The sequence below is a fragment of the Lytechinus variegatus genome, chromosome 1, assembly GCF_018143015.1.
Source record: "Lytechinus variegatus isolate NC3 chromosome 1, Lvar_3.0, whole genome shotgun sequence".
NCBI lineage: Eukaryota > Metazoa > Echinodermata > Echinoidea > Temnopleuroida > Toxopneustidae > Lytechinus > Lytechinus variegatus.
Window position 1 is genome coordinate 26,347,107 of NC_054740.1, and position 11,334 is coordinate 26,358,440.

Consider the following 11,334-nt stretch of genomic DNA (forward strand, 5'->3'; position numbering starts at 1 on the left):
TGAAGAGCATAAATATCTCAGCAATTCACTGCTGCAAACGTAAGCACGGACTGGAAATGTTTTACATTCATACCTAAAATGGAGGCAACCACTTTACGTGGTCATAAAAAAACATATGCAACTACATTTAATAATAAGCTAGAAGTGTGAAAACGGGCTGTTTTAGTGCCATTCTATCCCCTTGAACATGATTATTTATCTCATTTAACAGACAATGCGAGCACCAGGAGTGTAAACACATAAGCCCTAAGCAAATTATTTGTCATAAAGTTATGAAAAAATACCTCTTATGTAATATAATAACAAATTATGCAATAATTTTTTCTTCCCCACTACGTTTCTCTCTCTTTCCCCCCTTTTCTCCCGTTTTTTTTTGCAAGTCGATGGGGGGCACGTACCCCGTCCCCCTCCCACAGTTTCGCCACTGTTTGGAAATAGACAAAAGTTTCAAGTTTATTTTTATTGATTTCAAATCCAAACATAAAGGATTGCAACCAAAAAATGAAATGCACAGTTTTTTTTAAAAACAAAGTTATGACATTCTTGGCTGTCTATAATTTCAGCACAGAGTTAGACCATGACCTAAGTTAACCGGGCTTCAAAACACGACCAGTTTGTTCCGCCGGCGATTCTTGGCACTTTATTGGGGAGATAATTCGCAAAAATACACGGCACTCTCTCTAATACAAATATACAACTTCTCAATTGCGGGGAAATCCCTTTTTGCTGAATGGCAATATATAACGTGATATCCTGGTCACATCTCGAACAGGAAAGGGTTAGCCAGTCGCCAGACTGTGGTGGACGTCTGGTTTCCCGGGAGGGGGGGGGGGTTACACATGGGCTTTTCAAGTTCCATATCAAATTAAAATATCTAAAAGAGGATGTTTATTTCTTGATTCGGTCCTTTTTCTACCTCCGGAGCGCATTAGCAGCAACACAAAAGCCCAATTACATACGCTTATTCTATACTTCTTACGCAACCTCCACACAACTCGTCAAAACTTACTCAGTACTTCATGATTGCATCAATTAGAGCCTTAAATGAATAGCGGCCCTTCCAACGGCGCCGTTGATCTCCGACCTTAGCGGAGGAAGAATACAGGAGAGAGATTCACATAAAAAGATAATTTACTCATGGCCGTATGCCGATCTTTTTTTTAGAGGATGGGGGGGGGGGGAGACGTCTAACTTTTTTTAAAGAAACTCTAAATTGAGGGAGCGAACAAACTGAGTTTGTCATTGGAACATTTTTTCATTTTTTAAGGGAAGTTGAAGAATTTCGTACACAATTTTGGTGAGATTTGTGAACATTTTTTATTTTAAAAATATAACTTTTCACATTTGTTTTGGGTACCAAGTGCGTATATTAACCACCAAGAGTCAAAATATGAATTTACAGCCCGGGTTCACAACCAACTTTATTAACATAAATTCATATTAAATAAAAAATGAAATAAAATAACATGTGAATGACGGACATTTTAATGAAGTTTTTATGGACACTACATTTAGTCAGTTATGTCAGAACATACAGTATTTCTATAACAATTATTCTGATGGACTTTATTATATCCAGGGATCGAGGGGTTGTCTTTGAGTAAAGTCACCGCCAAACTATGCGTAGAAATATACGATTGTAATTGTGAACATTGTCCTTTCCTTTAGGCCTGGTGCATATGGAGAGTATCGTACAAGCCCTTCCAGGGTGGGAGCTCTTGGACGACAGCCTGCGGGAAACCTTGCAGGGTATTCGCTCCGAGGCCGGTGAAGAGATGATCCTGAAGCAGAACATGTTTGTGGAACAGATCCTCCCTTTCGCCGTCATCCGGAAGCTGCGGGTTGAGGAGATGGATGCCTACCGCCAGCCCTTCAAGAACCCCGGGGAGGACCGACGTCCGACCCTGACATGGCCTCGCGAGATCCCCATCTTGGGTGATGGCCCGGACGAAATGATCGTCAGAGCTACGGCCTACAACGCTTTCCTCAAGGACTCGGCGGATCTACCCAAACTCTGCATCCTGGCCACTCCTGGAATCATCAGTGACTGGATCGAGAGGATCACCGAAGATTGGCCCAACCAGAAGAAGGTCAGGTGCGAGGGCCACCATTTCCTCCAAGAAGACTCTCCCATCCAGATAGGGGATCACATCAAGGAATTCTTATCAGAAATTTATGAATAGACTTATAGCTTGGAAATAAATTATAGAATGTAGCATAGGCGGATCCAGCTTTTGGCGAAAGGGGGGGGGGGCGCACTGCCGAGCGGCGCACATATTTTTGCACTTCACCGGCGCCATAAAAGAAAATGTTGAAAAAGAAAAAGGGGTAATGCCTGACCCTGTCAAAACACGCACACGCACACACACACATGCATATATATATATATATATGACTCATATCATATAGATATATATGACTCATGAGATAGAGACACATATTTCACCGACAAATTAATGCGAGCGCGAAGCGCGAGCTGAAATTTTTAAAGTATACTGACCTGAAAACAGGAAAAAGGTGCCTGTTTAGGACTGTTTGTAGTAACTCATGAGGAGGATACATATCTTACTACACAGATAATGCGAGTGCCGAGGGCGAGCTGAAATTTACTTATATTCTGACCAGAAAGCTTGATATTCTAAGCATTCTTGGTACCAATGATTAAGATGGGTATCTAAAAAAATGCGAGCGCGAAGGGGGAGCTTAGAATTTTGATAGGTCGATCTGTAATGTACGTTTTAATAAAGAACAAGATTATATCCAACAAAAGATTATTGCAAATCGAAGCGGGAGTTCTTTTGAGGTTCAGAACTAAAAACGGGACATTCTATTCACCTATTTAATCATGAAAAGTATGGGGTTTTGCTACAGAAATGATGCGAGCGCGAAGCGCGAGCTGAAAATTTTTATGTTCCAATCTGAAAAGCGAGCACGATTTTTAATAAAGAACGAGTTGTGTAGCTCAATCTCGTTTGCTGATTTCTGTGTAACATTACCATCTTATTGTTTTTGCACATGCGGAATTATTGGGGGAGGGCAAAACGATCATTCTTGACCGCGGCGCCGATCTAGATTTGGTTAGCAATAGGCCCTTCTTCATTATTCTACTGGCGCTTATTTATTGAAATCAGGGGACGCTGATCATTCTTGACCGGCGCCGATTTAAATTTAGGTGGCGCCGGTTAAGACAAAGGCAGCGCCGATTTGTCTTGACCGGCGCCGATTTAAACAAGTAGAACTGATTATTTTTACCGACGTTACGTAAGATTCAGGCAGCGGCAATCCATAATCGACTGGCGCCGATCTAGAACCAGGAGGCGCCGATTATTCTTGACTGGCGCCGATTTATAACCAGATGACGCCGATTGTTCTTGTCCAGCGTCGATTTAGATTTAGGTGGCGCTAATTATCCTTGATCGGCGCCGGTTAAGACTCTGGCAGTGCCGATTTTTCTTGACTGGCGCCGATTTATAACTAAATAGCGCTGATTATTCTTGTCCGGCGCCGATTTAGATTAAGGTGGCGCTGATTATTCTTGATTGGCGCCAGTTATATGCAGGCAGCGCACTGCTACCGGCGAAGTTGTTGGGAAAAGGGTAGTTAAAAGAAAAAATAAGGAAGATGATATGATTACGCTTTGCTGGGGATAGTCTTTCCTTTACTGTTGCTAATGTTATATCAGTGTATATTTTTTTAAGCAGCGCCTTTTCCCTTTCTTTCCTTTATTTTTAATTTTTCAAGCGGCGCCTTTTCTTTCTTTTACTTTTTTTTATTTTTTTTTATTTTGAGCGGCGCCGCTCAAATATTAGGGGGGGCGCGCGCACCCTGCGCACCCCCCCCTGGATCCGCCGATGGGTGGAAACTTACATACATCCCCCGAAAAATCTGGGCTATTTTATATCCATGCTTGATAAGGCTACCACCACACCAATGATACCGACCCCAGATCGACCATGCTAAATTACGTAATTTCCAATGGCATGCCATCGGTCGGTTTGGAGTAGGTTCGTCGATGGGACTGTATATAGCATGAAACAATTTTTGAAGATTTTCCAATCAAATAAAGGATATAAAGGACTTTGTAGATGTAGCCTCATAGAGCCTTTTATCGTTCATTGTTGCGACATATATGCAGGTACATCACCGAATTATGGATCTCTTCTGTTTCTGATACCAGCTACACCATGATACCAGCTACACTGCTAACCCCCCCCCCCCCCTGATTTTACAGGAAAAAAAACCCAAAATATTTTGCAGAATCATTTATTAAAGAGGAATTTTTCTGCAATTCAACAGGTCTGTTTTAAAAGGGGAAAAGAAAAATTTGTAAGGTTCCATACACCAACTACCAATTTCCTGTAAGATTACGAAATCTGGTATGATTACAGGTGTTCTCGAGACTCTGCTGCAGGAACTTCTTTTATTTTAAGGATAAATTTTCTACAGTGTATATAAAAATAATTTCCTCTGTACAAAAATGTTCAGCTAGCTAGATGTCATGCAAGCTTCTACTATGTATGCATACTGAGGTGGTATGATTCAAACACATTACCTTTCATTTGATAGATCAATCCCATCTCCCCTTTCGTAGTGTCGAAGACGTACTTGAATTTAGATACATCCTAAACAACAAAACTTCTTACTTGTGGAACGGGATTGATCATATTCCAAGTCAAATCAATAAAGATTTCTAGACACCATGCAAAGCAACATTGTGAGAATGGCTGGTGGCTCCTCCTAAGTCGAATCTCTGTGGCACCAGAGATTTGTTATTTTATTTTATTATATTATATTTACTAATATAAAAAACAATACATATAAAATCACAACATAATATAATACATGATAAAATAACATTGGATGGATCGCCCTACTCAGCTGAGCCATTGCAGCACAACTGTTCTGCCGAGTGGTCCAGCTTTCGATTATGGCATATTTTACTTTAGAAGATGCGGCAACACATTTTTTGAAATAAATAATCTAGTCTCAAATATTGCTTAAAGTTCGGCGATTATTCGACTTGTGAAAAACCGACTTCGACGTGTTAGACAGAATCTCTTGTAATTTTAACATATGTGAACTAAACATAATGAATCTGAAGTGGAATTTACGGGGGCATATTCTAGTAGATATTCCAAAGAACTTTCTTCTTTGATGTATTTGATTCCCTATATCTACAAGGTTTAGGTATCTCGTCTTTATTTTTTGAAAGTGCCTAATCACACAAACCGGTACTATGTAAGTTTTTGACATAATTATAGGACAAGTCTAGCCACACATAATTTTGATTTGAACAAGAGACTAATGTATCGATGACATTACTCATTTGAAAAAAGAGGAGAAAGACTAACAAGCATTAAATAAAAAATCAATATCGGATGTAAAATCAAAGTTCTCAGTTTAATTTTAAAAGAATGATTTGCAGAAGTCTTGTCGATGCAAGATTGGCATAAACTGTAATATATTTGTGTTTTTAATTTCAAAATATGAAAATATTTTTGTCGATCCCAGAAATTTGATTCTGCATAGCGTAGAGATAATCAAGTCGATTCTGAGTCAGAGTGATATATTTCCTATCTACTCTGACTGTATGTACTCAATTCTCAAGTGATCATTTCTAGTCATATTCATTTTAGCCGGTCATTTTACCTCTGCAAATAAGAGCTGAGACATGCACCAGCTAACGCCATTCCGATTCATCTCTGACCCACTGACATAAATGTGTGGAATTTATCCCAAGTGCTATTTTTGTAATTTTTTAATTACTAGCATATTTTTTGTACATTTTTCAGCTTTTTTTAAGATGCATTTTAATAAGACATAAGCAGTTGCACTTCAACAAATTTTATATCCAAACATAAATATAGGCCTATTAAATAAAAAATCTATACACTGCAAATCAGTCCTAAATGCTCTGTTATACTTATTCGAAATGAAAAGGGATAGAAAAGAGAAACGAGAAAAAGAGACAATGGAAAAGAAAGGAGAGGGATCGAAAAGACAAGAAAAAAGAATAAATAAATGAATGAATGAATACAGAAAAAAGGAAAAAAAAAGAAATAATGAAAGAACGAAAGAAAGGAGGAAAGAATAAAAGAAAGAAAGAAAGACAACGGATCGAAAGAGAGAGAGATGAGAGTGATAGTGAATATCAACGGCGATTTCTTCTGCAACATAAACGCCATTGTCTGCAATAACACTTTCGCAAAAAGTTCAATAATTAATGGGAGCTCTGCCAAACTGACATGAACCTGACTGTATTATCTCCGTATTTCTGGCTTATAATATATATGATACATAAGGGTGCATTTGATTTGCTTGGACTTGATTTGTTTATATAGATTCTACCCGTGGAAAATATATATGTATTTACAGAAGGCATCTTGCCAAGACGTTTTTATTCATAAGTGAAATAGATTATTTTAGGCCTACATAATAATAATGATAATGATAATAATAATAATAGCTGGATTTATATAGCGCTTTTTGCCCGATGATACAAAGCGCTTGCTAATATTATCCCGGCTTTAGCTCGAGCTACCATCAACGGCACTCAATGCATGGAAGGAATTAATCCTACCGGGTACTCATTCACCTCACGTGGGTCGAGTGCAGTACAGTGTGGATAACTTTCTTGCTGAAGGAAAACACGTCATGGCTACGATTCGAACCCACGACCCTCTGTTTGAACGACGAGAGTCAGAACCACTAGACCACGCCATGCCCACATGAAGAGATTATTTTTTAGCAACATAGCCCGGTTTCTTGAAATAGAACGGTCTGAAATTCAGGGAGTGAGATTAGTCAGAATGATAATCACTGTGTGATGAAGTTACGAAAAAGAAGACTTAAGTAATAAGTTCTTTTAAAACCTCCTCAAGACCCACCCTTGATCAAAGCCTCAGTTAGGGTCTGTGCCTAGAGAGTATGAAAATGGGTTACAATGTTCTGGCAAACACAACACATTTACATTAACGAATCACGATTTTTGTTTTCAATCAGAATAGACTGTCCTAAAAAAAAGCGAATGATACCATGGTCACATTTGCTCTATGACGGCCGTACGGCAAGTCGAAAACAGCAGTTTCAACATTTTTTTTTTACCAACTACATACAGGTGGTTGAATTGAAACTAATAAAACAGCTGTTTTAGACTCGCCGTACCGCCGCCGTAGTAGTAATAATAATAATAGCGGCATATTTACCCAGGGTAGCCACTGTTGTTGCGAGACTATTCGTCAACATGAATGTTTAAATACATAACTACTAAGGCGTCTCGAATCTGACGCGCTCTTGAAAGAGGAAATTATTCATCATTTTTGTTTGTTTTATCTAGTTTATGCAACATTATCATTATGTTATTGTTCATAATATCATTATTTTTTCTTAAGATAGAATGACGATTTTAGGATCATAACTTCCCCTTTTTGTATTTTATGTTTCATTAAGAATCGGATCGAAATACACTATTTACAGTTTATTCAAGAAGATTAAGGAATTGGATTACATGTGATCACAACATTTTCAAAGATTAGGAACGATTAGGAGAGAAAATGGGGCTGAAAATAAGGTTACAACTTCTCTGGTTGTATTTGGCACTTTGAAGGTAAATACAATTCTATGCAGCGCCGTAATAAACCAAACAATTTTGAGGGGGCAACTATATTCCTTATGGGGCAAAATTTCTAAAATGCAACGAGCGAGATTTGAATTTTCATACAAAGATCTAATTTTGTGCTAAATTTTTATATGATATTCAGAAAAAATATAATAGTTTACCCTTTTTCCTTTCCCTTTCTTCCTTTTTCCTTGGTTGCAAAGTGGCCCCATTGCGAGACAATATTCTCTCTGCAGCCCACATATTTAACCACACTGCAAAAACTCCGGTGTTGATTTAACACCAGCCCGGAATCTATATATGTCCACACCAGACAAGTGTTAAACAACACCAGTTTCGTTCTGGTCTAACACTAGAAATGTGTTTATATAACACCAATTAGTATTAAAACAAGATCGGTTTGATTCCAATCTGGTGTTGTTTCAATAATTGACTTCTCGTGTGGACATATATAGATTCCGGGCTGGTGTTAAATCAACACCGGAGTTTTTGCACTGCATTGGAGGATCCAGGGGGTGCCGGGCCAGCCCCTCCCCCACCGCAAAAAAAAATGAAGAAAACAGGAAGGAAGGGGAAGGCGAGGAGAAAGGGGAGGAAAGAAGAAGAAGATAGTGATGAGAAAGAGGAGGAGGAGGAGGAGGAAGAATTTCAGATACAGGACGGTTAAAAATAACGATTACCCCCGCGATCAAAGTGACATACCTAGTACCAAATCCTTATATTATCAAAAGTGTGATTTCCTCTCGCGCGCTCGACTCGCTCACACAATCATGACAATTATGTACGTATAATGACATCAAGGCTGGTTTTGATGAACAAGAATGTCAAGTCTACTTTAAAAACTAAAATCAATAAATGTTCATAATAAAAAGAAAAATCACCCTCGAAAATGCATCCACCACTGCCTCCCACCCCCTTCCCCACTCTTTCCTCCACACTCTCTCTTCTTTTTCCTCTCTCCCCCTCTCTCTCTCTTGTCTCACCGTGTCCGCTTCCTTTTGGCGTCCGTTAATCAGCACCCACAAGAAACACAAATGTATATAGTTAATTTTTTTTTTAATGCTTTTTAGCCTTTATTCAGATAACATCACATTTATGCATACAAAAGTAATAAATAAAATATACAAAGTAAAGTGAAATACATGTCGCAATATAAGAAATGAAATATACATTATGATGATCATTTTTTAAACAAAGATTATCACAACCCATAATGCAAAGAAATCCATTATTTTCACATGTATTTCCTGTATAATAATGTGGTATTGTATACTTAAAAAAAAAAATTTAATGCTTTTTAGCCTTTATTCAGATAACATCACATTTATGCATACAAAAGTAATAAATAAAATATACAAAGTAAAGTGAAATACATGTCGCAATATAAGAAATGAAATATACATTATGATGATCATTTTTTAAACAAAGATTATCACAACCCATAATGCAAAGAAATCCATTATTTTCACATGTATTTCCTGTATAATAATGTGGTATTGTATACTTTAAAAAAAAAACAAAAACATAAAGACTTTTTTAAATTCTGAGCAAATAATAAAAGTGATATATATAATACTTTGCTTAAGTTGTCCCATGATAAAAAAAGGAAAAAAATTCTATCTCTGTATTTTATAATAAATTACAAAAAAGAATAGGTCTCTACGTTTATACTTAAAAAATGTACAACGATCTGAATAAAGAAATTATATATTAAGCACACAAAAACATTAACACACACACTAAAAAACAACAACAACCAAACACACAAAAACAAAACAACAAAACACAACAAAAAACAGAAAACAGTGAATGTGAAGGGGAAGCAGCTAAACTAAAACCCATTTTCTTTATCTTTTTAAATTGATGGGTAAGGATCAGTGGGAGAAAGAGTTTAAAGAAAACAAGGCAAAAGCAATTTTGTGTCTCGCCCACTTATAAAAATAACCAGAAATATCGTGCTTTGCGAGGGCGCGGGCAAGAGAATGAAGCTTCATTGTGAAATGACTGGGTTGGAATAACACTTGTCATAAGAGCCTAGCACGTAAACTCTAATGTTGACCTGAAAATGACCTTTAACCTTACCATGTGACCTCTGACTGCAAAACATAGCATGCACGTCCCCCAAGCCAATCTGACATCCAAGTCTGGCTGAAAAGTGGCTTACGGTTGCGGAGTCAGGAGTCATAAGGGAGTCCTGCATGTAAACTTTGACGTTGACCTAAAAATGACCCCTGACCCTCCATGCGCCCCTGAATGCAGCATAACATGCAGGTCCCCCCGAGTCCATCTACCATCCAAGTTTGGTTGAAAAACGACTTATAGTTACAGAGTTAGGTGTCATAAGAGAGTCTTGCATGTAAACTTTAACGTTGACCTGAAAATGACCTTTGACCTTACCATGTGACCTCAGACTGCAGCATAACATGCAGGTCCCCAGGTCCATCTACCGTCCAATTTTGGTTGAAAGGCGACTTACCCTTGTACATGTCATAAGAGTCTTGCATGTAAACTTTAACATTGACCTGAAAATGACCTTTGACCTTACCATGTGACCTCAGACTGCAGCATAACATGCAGGTCCCCAGGTCCATCTACCATCCAAGTTTGGTTGAAAAGCGACTTACAGTTGTGGAGTTAGGTGTCATAAGAGTCTTGCATGTAAACTATAACGTTGACCTGAAAATGACCTTTGACCTTACTATGTGACCTCAGACTGCAGCATAACATGCAGGTCCCCCAAGTCCATCTAACTTCCTAGTTTGGTTGAAAAGTTTGGTTGAATCTAAATGAATTATGAACTTTGATTAGTAGCTCCCTCCAGGGGCGGCGAACCTGGGGGGGGGGGGGCTGAGGAGGACCCGTTTTATGTGTGAGAAATAATTGCTCCCTTGCCTTTTGTAAGTGCTCCTTCTCGAATCAGTGCCCCTTTTTGGCCAGGTAATGTGCCTATTACGAACGTGTAGCTGTGCCCCCTTTGACCCGTTACGTGTTAACAGTATCTCTTGGAAACAAGAAAACAATATCTTATCAAGAAAAAAAATGTGAAAATAATCCTACGTGCCTTAAGTTTCATGAGTCATGTGAGTGGGGTAGCTATAAGCAGTGACATACTGATGGGGGGTTATAGCCCCCCTCCCCCGAAAAAAAATTACGACCCCCCCAAAAAAAAACAAAGGAAGAAAAGGAAGGAGAGAAGGGTGAAATATATTTTAAAATTACATTTTCATTTTAAGAATGTCAAAATTTTTGCTCGCTCGCAGCTTCTTATAATTTTACGTGATATGACTCATCTAGCCTCCTCAAAAATTTTGGTTCACTACTGTAGATTTAGTCATTTTTTTCTTTTTTTTAAGGTAGTGCCCTTTTCAAAATAAAAAATGCCCTTTTTCCTCTCTGCCCACCCTCACTTTTAAATTTGCTCCGCCGCCCCTTGCTCCCTCCCGAACTAGAATAGGTTATTAAGATAGAATTATTCGATGTTATCAAGCTACCTCCATCCGCCCTCTCACCTAAACACCCTTCTCTTGGTAGCCACCCCCGTAGCCACCTCTCTTGAATACATCGCCCCAACGCGCAATCTCGAGCTCCCTCTCGTAATACTGTCATTGAAATATAAACATGTCATTATACATCATTGCCACTTTCCCGATTACCTCAGCTATACCGTTTTATTCTACAATAGATGCAAATATTGATACAGCAACATTCACGTCCCA

The 11,334-nt window shown here is 38.4% G+C and overlaps 1 protein-coding gene across 1 annotated transcript; it reads left to right on the plus strand.

Annotated features, from left to right (window-relative positions):
- Positions 1–1,679: 1,679 nt before the first annotated feature.
- LOC121410252 (coelenterazine h 2-monooxygenase-like) lies at positions 1,680–2,203 on the plus strand. The gene has a single exon (XM_041602212.1). It carries the CDS (start codon positions 1,680–1,682, stop codon positions 2,181–2,183), a length of 504 nt encoding a protein of 167 aa, XP_041458146.1. The 3' UTR covers positions 2,184–2,203.
- The last annotated feature ends 9,131 nt before the right edge of the window (positions 2,204–11,334 follow it).

Coding starts and splice junctions, on each gene's coding strand:
- LOC121410252 (XM_041602212.1), top strand. CDS start 1,680: ATGGAGAGTATCGTACAAGCCCTTCCAGGGTGGGAGCTCTTGGACGAC.